Source organism: Otolemur garnettii, unplaced genomic scaffold, assembly GCF_000181295.1.
Source record: "Otolemur garnettii isolate 467f Iridium unplaced genomic scaffold, OtoGar3 scaffold00087, whole genome shotgun sequence".
In the NCBI taxonomy this organism is placed as follows: domain Eukaryota; kingdom Metazoa; phylum Chordata; class Mammalia; order Primates; family Galagidae; genus Otolemur; species Otolemur garnettii.
Window position 1 is genome coordinate 56,960 of NW_003852482.1, and position 14,437 is coordinate 71,396.

At 49.7% G+C, this 14,437-nt stretch overlaps 1 protein-coding gene across 1 annotated transcript in view; it reads right to left on the reverse strand.

Moving 5' to 3' along the window:
- CACNA1B (calcium voltage-gated channel subunit alpha1 B) overlaps positions 1 to 14,437 on the reverse strand; it is a 221,174-nt gene that overhangs the window by 44,157 nt on the left and 162,580 nt on the right. The window contains exons 32-36 of the mRNA XM_003794791.2: positions 10,809 to 10,814; positions 7,452 to 7,568; positions 7,105 to 7,170; positions 5,631 to 5,722; positions 2,661 to 2,805 (exon numbers count right to left, since the gene is read on the reverse strand). Of these exons, the coding sequence (XP_003794839.1) occupies positions 2,661 to 2,805; positions 5,631 to 5,722; positions 7,105 to 7,170; positions 7,452 to 7,568; positions 10,809 to 10,814 (426 nt within the window). The remainder of the gene's footprint in view (positions 1 to 2,660; positions 2,806 to 5,630; positions 5,723 to 7,104; positions 7,171 to 7,451; positions 7,569 to 10,808; positions 10,815 to 14,437) is intronic.

A 14,437-nucleotide genomic window follows, 5' to 3' on the forward strand; every position in this document is an offset into this window, starting at 1 on the left:
AGAAAATGACATGAGGGCTGTGTTGACCAGTTTGATGGAAGTATTTCAGATTGCATGTGAAAACCCCACACTGTACCCCAGAAGTGCACTAATGTACATAGTTACCATTCAATTAAAAAAAAAAAAAAACAATTACGGCAATCTGTGTCTTTCTAGCAGTTCATCCATTTCAAAAGCCTGGGTTCTAAACACAGGTTGATCAAGATTTCTAACATCCTAATGTCATCATTATGATAATAATATCATCTTAGGACTGCCTGACTCAGTGGTTATTAACAGGTTGTCATCACCAACTTTGTTTCCTATTATTCTGTCAGTGCCCTTCTATTCCAATCAAGGTAACCAAATCCCCACCTAACTTAGTCCTGCCATCCCTCCCAAAACCATAATTCTGTGTTTCCCACTTCAATTCTGTCAGATCAAACCAGTCCCAAGTGTTTCAAAGCATGAGTTACTCAGCAGGTGCAGCCTATGAAGGAAGTGCCAGGAAGGCTGTGCTCCCAGTCCATGTCCTATTTCTAATTCAGTTAAGGAAAAAAACACCAGAGTCAGTGACAGAGGTCCGTGGGGACAAGACAAAGGATAGTAGCCACTGATTACCTGCTTCTCTAGAGAAGAGTGACAACTAAACCCAAGGATTCTCGCTTCATCCTGGACATATCCAGGAGTGCTGGCCTGTGGGTGGTGTGGCACTGCCAGTGTGGCTTCCTTTGGAGCCCATCTCTGCAGCCAAGTGCATGGTGCAGCCAGGCTGGTGTGCTGGTTCCTGTAGCACCAGATATCTCTGGACAGTAGAGAGATTAATGTCTCCACTGCCTATAGGACAGCGATTCTCCAAAAGGCTTCCTGTCCTTGCTGCCTACACGGGGTTTTCTGAGGGACAAGGAGATGGCTCGAACATGCAAATCTTCTCCTTGGCATCTGGCACCTCATGATACAAAGTTCTGTAGATTTTCTATATTTCTCTATCTATGTGTAAGCTCACCTGTGTTAGGTATATACCGTTTCCAACCATCCTAACCTGCTGCTGCACCCTGCAAAGCTCACATTCAACTGTCAGCAGAACCTCTATCCTTCATCATACCTAATGTTCTCACTTACTTTCCCTGGTGCTTGAACAGCTAAAAGGATGGACATCCCCCCTTCCACCCTCTAAAAATCTAACCTTTGCTGCCATCTACTGATCCCCTATCCCTTCATAGACAGTGAGTGCCTGGCTGGCTGCTTTTGTCTCCACTTCTATTCTTTTGCCACCCTATGGCATTCCAGGTCCAATGACACAGGTCACAGTTCCTATCCCTCCACTCCTGGACCTTCTCTCACCATTAGCTCAGCTCCTTGTCCCAACTGTGACTCATGCTACATGGCTGCCAACAGCATCACCACCACCATCTCCCACAGCTTTGCTCACATAGCCCACACTGCCTCTCCTTCCAAATCACTTCCTAAGTACTGTACCCCAAAACTCCTTGTCCTTGTGAGAACCTCCACTCCAGTGGTCCTGCACTTGTCCCTCTACTCTCCCTCTGCCCCCCGTGCCCAGCTTTGATCTACATCTGACACCAGAACCTGCTTCTCCATCATGGGCTAGGAATGAGTGTGGCAGAGAACAGTACCCACCGTGCAGGCTGGTTGCAGCTATGATCTGAGTGTTCCCTCATGCTGCCTACTGCTGGGAGCAGCTGTCTGTTCCTGCCATGCCCCCCAACACCTATCATCCCTGGAACTAGAACTTGTTTCGGTGGTGCTTGTGCTCCCACAGTACAGGGTATGGGCTGTGCTCGACAGGCACACACAGCTTCCACCATCCCCATCCCACACCCAACTAGTGATCCCAGTACAATGATCTCATGGGCAGCTGGTCACTTCCTCTCCTAAACTGTGGGCACTGCCCTCCTGATTCTCCGCCTGCCTTGTCAGCTGTGCCTTTGAGACCTCTGGACTCCATGTACCTTTCTGTCTTCCAGGCACCCATGGGATGGAATCTTTAGGTATTTTCCCTATGTCAAATGCTCCCCAAAGTTCAGCACATACAAAAGTACCTAGTTAAAACTCCCAGGTGCCCTGGGAGTCTGGAGAGGGAGTGTGCACATTGGGCTCAGGGCACAGTCCACAGGGCTAAATGGCAAAGTTCTGACTGCAACCTCGCCCACGGCCCCCTCCCTCCACTTCCCCCATCACTGCACATTGGCAGCAGCTCCTTGGCATCTTTGGCTTGAGTTCCACCAGATGCCTCTATTCCCTCCATCCCCAACCGAACCTCAAACCTCGTACCTACAGCTTCCCGTCTCCCCAGCCTCCAAAGCCCCAGATGCAGCTTCCTTCTCTCTTCTCTCACACCCACATCCAACCAGTGATCAGTCAGTTCTCTCTTTAAAATGCAGCCCAATTTCACCTAACTCTCTTATCCCCCCTTCTCCAGATCATTGTTGCCCCCCAGCTTCTCCTTTCCCTCTGAGACTTCTCCCCATGTGTATGGAGGCCACAGCCAGGTGGCAAGACAAGCAGGTCACCTCACATCCCGCCGCAAAAGCTCCCAGAGGCCTCTGATGCCTGGAACAAGATGCACACGGCTGGGACCTGCCCCCACTGCCTCTTCACATCCCCTCTAGAAGCTAAGACTAAGAAGGCAAGTGTGACACAGGGAGGCAGGGACTCACCAGGAAGGAGCACAGGAAGATGAAGGAGACAAAGTAGAAGTAGGCGAAGTCACTCCCACACTCGCTGGCACTGGCCCGCTCATCACAGGCTCGGTTGCTGAGACAAGACAGCATGATCTCGTGCCAGGCCTCCCCAGTGGCACTCCTGGGGACAAGGCAGAGCCATAAGACCCATGAGGGAGGCCTGGGGAGGGGCAGCTCTGCTCTACCACCACTCCCCCAGCCAGCCAAGATGGGGCGCAGCCTTTGGACAGCAGTCCCAGCACCCCTGGGTTCCTTCCCACAAGGCCCCACACATGTTGTTTCTTTAAAAGAGCCTTCACCATTAGCTTTCCATGATGTTTGTTAATTGAGAAGGTACCAATATTAAAAATTATCTACTGCACATGGAGTCAGCACCACAGAGAGCTAGCTCCTGATGGACATGCGGTGCCCCAGCTGGACTCCTGACCTCTAAACCCACACCATCCACGTCTTCTCTGACTCAAGACATGGCAACTCTGCCCTTCCTGACTCTCTGGCCACAAACGTTGGAGTCCTCACTTTCTCTCTCTCTGTGTCCTATGTGTTAGCTCATCTACCTGCAAATATACTACTTCCCACTTCTCACCACATGGGCCAGGCAACAATAACCTCCCCAAGTCCTGACAGCTTACACATCAGCCTACACATCAGCCCCTTGGGTCTATGGAATTTAGGTCTGATCGCATCACTTCTATTCTCAAAAGCTTCAGTGACTCCCCTCACTAACCACAAAATCCAAAATTCAGGTTACTACCACAGCTCTACAGGACCTGCTGCCCACTCTCTCCCCAGTCTCACCCTTGCCTTGGCACCTGCTTAGTCTATCCAGTCACACCAGCCCCATTGCTCCTTGAGAACACCCCTCCCTGGAAAGCCATGCCAGAGGAACTCTCCTACTTGAATTTTGTTCCTGGGCACACAGCCAGCAACAAGGGCTTGCAGAGTGCAGGTGGGTCCAAGGCCTGGGCCCCAACCTCTATGTGCATGGCCAGCCACAAGCAGAAGCTTGAGCCCACTCCTCACTGACAATGGCCAGGCAGAGCTCAGCAGGGCAGCTGCTCCAGTCTGTGCTGGACCCACGTAGTTAAGGTGCTCCTATGTGCCTCAAAGCTCCGGAGAAACCAAAATCTGTGACACCAGAGGCTTAAAATTAAGACTGAATGCATAGGTGTGTCTCAAATCTTTTCTGGCACAAAGTAGAATGTCAGTAATAAATATTAATACATGAAGAAATAAAATTAATATAACAGCTAAAGCAACAGAAAAAACACTATTTGGGGGAAGTGTAAGCCTAAGGGTGCGTGTTTGCCCATGTGTGAGAAACAGGGGTGAGAACCTTCCCTCCCAGAAGTTCAGCAAGGTGCCTGTGTCACCCCAGGCAGTTGCACAGCAGTCAGCAGCATCTGTAGAAGTGGTGAGACCTCAGGAGGATCCCAATCCCATCTTCACTACAGATCCGCATGAGAGCTCTTTTCTTCAGTCCTGAGTCAGGGATAGTATAGGGAGGGAGGCATAGGAGGCAGGGAACACCGTCGCCCCTCCCTCTGCCCTCAGTCCATTCTCAAACCAGGATGGTTAGCAGGCCCTAGCCCATTAGGGGTTGCCATGCTTGAGGATAGAAGCTGGTGTCGCTAACCCCTCTCCCAAGCATATCTCTGGCCAGGACCCTCTTGTTAGGCCTAGGCTAAAGTGGAAAAATACCAGTTAACTCCTGGCAAATTTATGGGCCTCAAGCCCTCAACAAAATGGAGTAAGTCTGGTTCACTCCCAAGATAGATGAAAAAGTACTCAGTGACTTCTTGCTTGACAAACTCCCCGAAGAAACAGACTGGTAAGTACCAAGTGTCCCCAGACTGACCCTTGAGAAATACCAGGTGGGAAAAGTACTGAAACAAAGATGTATAACTAACTAACAGCAAAATTCTGCTTCTGTACAATGCTTGCTAACCTACCCAAATACACCAGGGCAGCCTGCGTGCCAACCAGGATGCAGACCAAGCCTTAAAAACCTGACCCCTTAAGCACTCAGGGCTGCTCTCAGAAACCCCATGTTGGGACACTGAGGCAGTCGCTGGCTGGCTCTTCAATAAAAGGACTCCTCGGCTCAGTGCCTATGGCTCAAGTGGCTAAGGCACCAGCCACATATACCTAAGGTGGTGGGTTCGAATCCAGCCTGGGCCCGCCAAACAACAATGACGGCTGCAACCAAAAAACAGCCAGGCCTTGTGGCGGGCGCCTGTGGTCCCAGCTACTTGGGAGGCAGAGGCAAGAGACTCACTTGAGCCCAGGAGTTGGAGGTTACTGTGAGCTGTGATGCCACAGCACTCTACCCAGGGGGACAGTTTGAGGCTCTGTCTCAATAAATAAATAAATAAATAAATAAATAAATAAATAAAAGGACTCATCTTTACATTTGGCTTGTCTGGTGGTATGGTCTTCGAGAGACTCCTGAGCATAAAACTCTGAAGGCCCTAGAGCTCATATTGTGAGGTTCCACCTGCTGTTTGCCTAGGCTGAGGGATGGTGGAAGGTAAAGGTGTTTGGACAAGCAGCTCTGGCCAGTCAAGATCCTTCAGCCACCAAGTATCTATAAACTCTGTCCCCTCCCCCCTTCTTCTCCTAATCCCACCAATCTCTGTGATCAATGAGGTAAACAGGTGGAAAGCTAGAGGCCAGCATATTGAGGAGGGACATTCTGTCCCCCAGACCTCTCAGACTACAGCAGCCTCACTGGAGTCCTTCCAGCTGCCACCAGAGAGTACAGACCAGGCAGCAAAGGCCAGCCTGGCCTAAAACTCCCAGGCTGACCATCTGCTCTGAGGCCAGGGTAGATGCCAGGAACCCCTAGACAGGACACGGAGAAGGGAGAACAGGAAGGGCCCCTGAGGGAAGGCCAGTATGAGGTGGGACAGAGATGGGTGCCCGCCTGGCTGGGCACACGCGCACCTGAACAGCAGCATCAGGGCTTGCAGGAATGTCTGGAAGTTGTTGTGCCGGTTGATGCTGGTGTCATCGTCCAGGGCAATGTTTCCAAATACCTGCAACAGAGAGGGTGACATGTGGATAATCCACAGGCAGACTGAGCAAGGGAGGACATGGGCACTGGTGGGAACCCCATGAGGGACAGGCAGCTGTCCCCAGCTGAAGGGCTCCCACCTGTAGGCCAGTGTGTGCTCCCAGTGCAGATGGCTTTGCTTGGCTGGGCACAACCCCATCCCCTGTCCAGCCTGTGCCTTCCAGCCTGTGCAGGGATCTCATAGAGAACACTGGCAAGAATGGGGCCTGCAGCCAAGTTAGGTGTGCTGTTCTGTGTATGACAGGACAAGGCTTCAAGTTCTCACTCTGAAGGGCAATTCCAAAGCAATAATTATACTGGCAACAGCTCTGTCAGATTACTGAAAAATTTCTTTTAAAACTTCTGTGCCAATAGCACATGGGCTTTTTACCCATTTTAATTGATTTTTTTCAGTTCAAGAACCACAAATAGGTCAGTAACTAAACTTAGATTAAAACTCCGACAGGTGAGGCGGTTCCTATCACTCAAAGGACTAGGGCATCGGCCCCATATACTGGAGATGGGGGGTTCAAACCCAGCCCGGCCAAAAACCACAACAACAACAAAAACTCTGGCAGGAGATGCATGAACTATCTTACTCCCACAAAGTTAGCAAATGCACACTCAAGCAGGAAAAAATATATATTTAAAACAGCATTAGATTTCAGCAAACTGCAATCAAGAATTCTTTAAACTTTGAAAGTTAAAGTTAGTGCTCAGCTAACCTTTAAGAAGACACTGGCACTCCCTACCCCAATCATAAATTAACATTTGGGTCCCTGTCCCATCTTTAATGTCGGAAAGTGATAGATGCCAACGATTTATAACTGGGACACTGCTTTATGTCATTTAAATGTTTTCTTCTCTTTCCAAATAGCTGACAAAGTAATTTTTTTTGGAAAATATAGAAAATCTATATTATGTGAGCAATATCTGTCAAGCATAAAGACTGACGTGCCTGCCACACTCACAGCCAGTTTTCTCAGTGACCTGAGCTTCCTGGTGAGTGTCCCGGGTCCCTGAAACAATGACTACCCCCTGGTGTACCTGCTCAGACTCCTACCACCGTATGGCTAGCACCCAGCTCAGCATGTGCCCAGAACTCTGACGTCACTGGCGTGAAGATAACCCCACCATCAAGAACAGAGTAGTTTGCCCATGTGGACACATGCCCTGGCCACAGAGCTGGGCTGTCCCTTGGCAGGACCCTAGACCTGAAACCCAGCCTCATCCCTCTGAGCTTGAAGTAAGCTTGTTAAGTTAAGACAACAGTGTCTGGCTCACAGTGAAGGTCCACCAAGTGTAATGACCACAATTAATGTCTCTTGCCTCATGTCTACCCTCTGGCCCATGGGGAGCACCCACCTGCATCCCGATGATGGCGTAGATGAAGAAGAGCATGGCGATGAGCAGACACACGTAGGGCAGGGCCTGCAGGGACCCAAACACGTCAGCTCCTGGGCCACACAGGCCTCAGAGGATCTAGCTCCCCACTGGCCATCAAGTGACCACCCCAGTTTCCCCATCTGTAAATCAGGATCATAAACCTACCCCAGGGTTTCTGTGACCATAAGAAGGATAACATATGATAACCTCAAGTCTTTACAGGGCACAGAGGGCACAGGTCCCCAGACAGAAGTGCATGCCCACCCTGCCCACCTTCCACAGGGCTTCCATGCAGGCTTTGCCTGCCCACCAGCACCCCGCCTCACCTTGAAGGACTGGACAAAGGTCCAGAGCAGGATGCGGATGGTGTAGCCCTGGCGCAGCAGCTTGATGAGCCGTGCTGCTCGGAAGAGGCGGAGGAAGCTGAGGTTGATGAAGTTGTTCTGTGGGGAAGACACTACCTCTGAGCTGGGGAACTTCCCCAGGCTGCTCCCACCCCAAAACCTCTTTCCCAGCCCCTGAGGCCCTAAAGGAAAGTGATTCAAAAGAGAGCTTAAAAGTAGTCTCTGTTTCACAGTCTAAGCAGTGATTGGCCACCAGAAAACCTTCCAAAAGTAAAGCTGGACCTTGCAAGTCACTTCTCATGCAGCAAATCAGAGCAAACTCCCTTCACTCTGAGGTCCCTCCCATATCCACAGTAAGGGACAGAGAGGAAAGTTCTCTCCAGCAATCCATTACGGCCAGGCCTCCAGCAGTCACCCTCCAGCATAACAACAACAAGGACACCTCAAGCTGTGTGTGTGCTGGGGGGGTCCCTGCTTCCCCAGTGAGCACCCGGAGGGGTCCACTCAAGCATGGCAGCGGGTGGTGCCTTTCCCTCTTGGCTCAGACAACTGAAGCCCCTGCCTGCCTGTGACCACAGCTGGGACCCAGCTGGGGAGCAAATGCTTCCCTGGGGCTGCTTCAGTACTTGCAGACAAGTCACAGAAGGCATGAGTATGGTTCTGTACCACACGCCTCTACAGCGTAGGCCTGCCAGGCCTCGGCTCTAAGGAGCCGAGATACCAGTGCAGTCCTTACCTGGGGCTCAGACTCATGCACACAAGCAACTGTGAAGCCCAGCTCCGATGGCCTGGGAATAAGGCTCCCATTTGGCCCCAGGGCACCTTGAGCTATAGGCCCCTCCTTTCACCTTTGTCCCTGTTGGACTACCCATGCACAGAGGGGGTGTTTGTGGACCCAGGGGCTCTGCACCCTCTGTCTAGAGACCAGGAGCCCACACGCAGCCTGAGAGCAGCTTCCTGTCATTTGGTATTTTTAAATACCAGTTAGCTCAGGCTCAGATAGGTATGTGCTGTCACTTTCAACCATCAAAAAGACAGGAGAGAATGCAGATGTTGGGTGAGACGGCAGGAGAGCAGGTGCAAGGTCAAAGACAGTGGAAGCCTGTTACCCCGGGACCAACGACTGGCCAGAATGAAGTGTTCAGTGGAGAAACAGTGGCCAACCCATGCTCAGAAAACACCTTTGCCTGTCTGCCACTCCACACTCAGGACAAGATTCTCTGGTTCCCTCTGTGAACCATCCTGCTGTGAATCATACCCAGAGGGGTCAGTAGCAGGCAGAGGTTGACTCTGGTCCAGTCAGGAAGAGGACAGAAGCAGACCCTCAGAGTGTGACCCCAAAGCCTACACAGGTGCCTACAGCCCCCTAACATACTTATGCCAGGAAAGAAAATCTCAGTGGTGGACAAAATGGCCAAGAACTACCCACTCACCACTGTGGGCCAAAGGGACCCACAGATGAACCCACCTTAGAGTCATGGGCATGGGGGGATGCTGCCTCCATTATCAGGAAGTGCTTGTAAAGCAGAGCTGGGAACATGGCTTCCTACTTTAAAATCACCTACTCAGTGGGTTTTGGGGGGTAGGGCCTGGGACACATCACCTGCCCAGCTCACAGACATGTACAGTCAGGAGAATAAAGGGTCTGGGTAAGAGAGAAGGGCTGGAAGGCAGCAGGGCAGGTGAAGAGATGTGTGTAGAGTATCAGGTCACCTGGACTGCTGAACACATGAATGCAAAGCCTGCCATGGCCACCCACTAGTGCCCTTTGGGACCCTCCTCCTCCCTGGGGGCTGCAGTGGGCACTCAGAAGAGGGTGGGGTGGCGACAGACAGGCAGCCCTAGAGAGCTGTGGAGACAGATGGTGACAACAACCAGAGATGCCCCAAGCACAGTGCAGCGGGCAGGCACTACACCAAGTGCATGCAGGACAGCAAGGGGGAGCGAACACAGGGTAACCTTCTGCGGCTGGGCACCTGCACCATCACCGCTGGCCTCAGCTACCCCCAGAGGTCAACATGGTCTGCCCTAGCCCACAGAGCCCGTGGTTTCTGCTGTGGTTTCAAGGCCACACCCTTCCCTGCTGCCACCTGAGTCAAGAAAAGATCTAGAACACCCAAAGCTGCATCATCGTACCCCTCAGTCTGGCTGTCAATTTACAGAGGATACAGCAGTCCCCAACCCTTTCCTTAGCTTTCTCATACATGACAGAACGTTAGGGACAACCATGCCCAGTGGTGAGAAAGGGGATTTGACACTGCCCCACCAAGGTACCCGCTGGCCCAGGCCTTGGCCAGCATTCCCTGAATCCAAGCGCACCTTGGCCTCCTGCCAGAATCACAAGAAAGTCAGGTTTGTCCTAAATGCCACCTGAACCCAGACCCATGGACACCTGCATGGCCATGCACCATGCTGGGGACCAGGCCCAGCAGCTGTGAACAAACTGCTCTTTCTCTTTCCTCCCAATGGGGATGGATGACTAAACAAGGGAAGGAGGTGTGCATAAACACACAGAAAACACATGCTGTGAGAAAGGACAGCAGGCAAGGCCTCCCTATGGGCGGATGGGTTGGGGCCAGTCATGGTACCACAGGTGTCCTCTTAGAACTCAGCCCATCTGTTCCAGTTGTGAACCCCTGTATCATAAACATCTCCTTTCTTTTACAAGAATCTCAAATATCTGCTACTTGAGATAAATGTCCATAGTCACAGCTGAGGTTGAGTCTGCTACCAAATACCTTTGCTCTCTTCTCAAAACTCCCAAAGGCCTGGAAGGCCTTTGGGGCCTGGCACTCCACACAAGGTGCTGACTGAGAGCACACACGTCAGTGGCACAACAGGGGAGCCCTGCACCCTGCAGAGCCCCTTCTACTCATGCTCTATAAGGCCCCTTCTGAGTCATGAAGACAACCTCAGGCCTGGACCCTGAGGAAGGACAGGTCCCAGATGTGCTATTAAGGACTTTGCAGAGGCCACCCAGGGAAGTATGCTGGTGTTAAGGGAGACAGAGCAGAAGGGAGGTGGCAGTACAACAGAAACCACGGGCTCACAGCATTGAGACCAAAATCTCCCATGTTTGAGTCAGTCCCCCCCAAAACTGCCACAGACAGCTACCCACCTCTCTAGAAACCCCACCTCCCACCTTGGCCAGGTCCCAGAATCAAATAGCTCCTGGGAGGTCCCTGCCAGACCCCTGAAGCTGGGAAAGGGTGCATGTGAGGCCAGAGGTGAGAGGATACAGTTGAGTCCAGTCGCCCCAAAGGGCAGAGGTTGGAGTCCCAAGGAACACAGCAAGCACAGCAAGGGGCTTTAAGAACTGTTTAAAGTCACAAAACCAACCGTTTCCTATAAGTGATGTTTTCATGGATGGATATTTGCGTGTTATTTACAGATTGGGGTGGTTTGAGCAGCAGGTACACAACATACAGACGGAGACATGGGTTTTCGCATTGTATGTTGGTTGGATGGCGTGAGTCAGCAGGTAGTTAAGGTAAATCAAGAACAAAAACAGAAACAAAAGAGAAAATGAGTCATCAACATAAGCAAAAAACTCAAACTTTGTATACTTAACTTGAAAATTTTAGGATTTTAGCAAACTGCGTATCTTTCTTAAAATGTATGAAATCAAAACATATTTCTGAAATCTATACGTTATGCAGACAGGGTGGCATCCATTTGCATTCTTGTTTGTAATGCAAATCCAAAGATGGCTCACAGACACTTATTTTGTTATTTCCAGGCAAAGAAATCAATGTCAGTTTTATGCATGCTCAGAGCTCTCTCTAGGTGCCCTTGCTAAGACTCCATTTTGATTTTAAGTTGGGATAGGAACTGACACTCATATTTTTGCCTAAGGAAAAAAGTGCATTCACAAAGTCAACATGTAAAGTGGTTCCAGATGAAAACAAATAAAACAAAAGACCACTGATCCCCATGATGGCTTTCCTGTTGTCTTTTCTCCTCCAGGCAGAAAAGGATGGTGACCTGAGCAAGGGATGGCCGGGTGATGACTGAGCTTTCAGACCAGCAGCTTTTCTCCATCCCCATCAGACCTGCTACACATTAAGGCTTGGTGGTGGCTGCTAAGGAGAGCTGGCTTGACACAACACAGGTAACCCCGGCCTTGGCTGTCCAGCAGCTGTGGGAGGCCTGTGCACACCTATGAGGTCAGCCAGGCCCCCACCTACACCCTGCTCTTCCTACCCTCTCAGCAGCCAGGAGTCCAGGCCCTTACCTCGGAAAGGAGGTACACACCTGCAGAAAGCCCCCAAAGCTGTTTGCTTTCACCTGGGAACTCAGCATTTGGACCACCTTTATCTGGGTGAGTATTTCTGTTTTGAAGGGGGCAGACACAGGCATCGGAAGCCAATCCAACCTGCTCTTCTCAGGAAGCACATTAGGAGCTACGCACACAAAGGGGCAGCACCCGGAATTCCACACCAGCAAGGGCTGGGGAGACAATACAATCTCAGCTTTTTCTATTTAAATGGCATGTTTTAGCTTTTTGCCTGGATTACTCAGATCATTAACTTTCCTTCTTGTTTTTAAATTGAAACAGGTTTCATTCTGTCCCCTGGGCTGGAGAGCAGTGGCATCATTACAACTCAGTAGCCTCTAACTCCTGGGCCGAGTAAGATGATTAACTTTTTAAAATTGTAAGACATACCACATAAATAAAAGAATATAAATCTTTTAACAAAAAATAGGCAAACAGCCATATATTCATCACTCAGCTTAACAAAACAGAACATCACCATCACCTTCAAAGGCCCTCCTTCCTCTCCAGACTAGCAACTATCCTCTTCTTGTTAGTAACTGCCAGACTTGTAGTTTTACCATAATCTCTTAAAATGCATTATGCATCTGCCTGGTAATCTCTGTGACAGCACCATACCATACACAGGCTTCTCTGATGAGTCCAAACTTGAGCTGTGACAGTGAGCAATTTGTGAGGCATGTCTGCATCAATGTTGCTGGACAAGAGGTGCATGAAGGCAGAGAAAGACCCCGAAACTGTGTCCTCACAGTTGGGAGCTCAGTGCCATGTCACTTGGTACTTGTTCTCATGGTATCAGTCTGCCCTATCATCTGATGCGCTATGCTGCTGCTGGGCACCTGGACACTGATGCCGTGACTGTAGAAATGCTCTTAGGGTCTTACATGAAGACGCCTCTGGGTTCAGACTGAAGATGCTGAGTTGTGGTGCACACACCCCACTTTCTACACACAGCTAGACAGTCCAAGAAGCCATATCAGCTGAGGCTCCCACCACACCCCGCAAGAGTTCTAGCGGCTCCTGCTCTTATTAGCTCTTGGCATTTGTTAGGGTTTCCAAGTCTGATAAACCAGCAAAAGGGAAATGGTATCTCCAAGTCACTTCAGTTCATAGTTCTCTGATCACAAATCAGACTGAGCATCTTTTCCTGTGTTGATTGGCCTCTTGGCATTTTGCATCCTATAAAATGCCCTGTCACACCTTCTGTCCATGTTTCCACTTGGCTGTCTATGATTTGATTCCTGATTCAGGGATGCCTCTGCTGGCTGTTTGAGAAGCTCCTGCCCAGGCCCAGGCTTCATAGCCTCCTCTGCCGACTCTGTGCAGACACTGGTTACTGAGCAGCCCTGCACCCCTCAATGACCCCACTCAGGCTCATGACCCAACCCTTTTCTTGTGCCAATCGCAATCCAACATCACTGGCTTGGCTTTCTTTCTGGATCAGACTAGAGGTGCCAGAGATTTAGCCTTCTCTGGTAGCAGCTGGTGAAAACGACTCCAGATCCCTTGTCACATGATGGGATATCTGAGGTGAGTGGTCTACATAGGCTCAGTGTCCCCCAGGAGGACTGAGCCCCAATGGAGAGCATGTCTTCACAGACAGGCTTCCCTCTCGCTCCCTTCATGGCCCTGTTGGTGCTCCTGGGACTGCCTCTGATGAGTGACTTGCATCCAAGTCTGGTCTCCAGCAACTTTGGAAAGAACCTGAAGATGGTTGGAAGGTGCAACCTCTGCCTGCTGCCTGTACATGTACTCTGCAGAGCAGCCACAGGCACATCTTAAAAGCCAGATTTTGATATCCCTCTTCATAAAACCCTCCAAACCCTCCCACATAACTCAAAACAAAAGCCAAAATCTTATGCTGATTGCAAGGCCTTCTTTGCCCGCTTCCTTCTTCCCTCAGCTATGACTTCATCCCTGACTCATCTGGTAGGCTACATGCCTCTCAAGTCATCTCACACACACAGGGACAATGTAGCACAATGAACAGCAACTCTTAACTACAGATTTCTTTTTTCAGTCACAATTGGAGCTTTATTTATTTTGCTTAACAAGTCAGTCCCTATCCCAAAGTCTTAAAGATAATCTCCTATACTTTCAAGTCTTTCATCCATCTGAAATAGATTTTTTGTGAACAGTGTAGAACAAGATCCGATTTCTGGTTTTCCCCATATCTATCTCCAATTAACACTAAACTGTTTCCCATTAAGCTACAGAGGCAGCTGCCATACATCGAATTTCTGTGCAAAAGTGAATCTTGATTCTATCAACTTCACTCTTTCCATTGCTTATTTGGCTATTCCTGAGTCAATACCACAAAGCCGCAATCATCACAGGTGCATAATAAATCTTACCATTGGCAAGAACAGCCTCCCTCTCACCATCCCAGCCACATCTTACTCATCTTATAAGTATCTTGAGGGCCTTGTGGTTTCTTATAAATGTAAGAGTGGCTTATCAAGTTCCAAATCAAATAAACAAAACACTGGTATTTCTATTGGGATCACAGTGAATTTGCAGATCATCCTAGGGGAAATCAACACTAATTAACACATGTAACTTCATTTATTTAAGTCTTCTTTAATGTCTTTCAGTAAAGTTTGATTTTTTTTTTTACATAAAGATCAGGATTGTTGACATTTTAAATAAATGCAATTGACTTATTTCTTTCTTTTTCTTTTTTCTTTTCTTT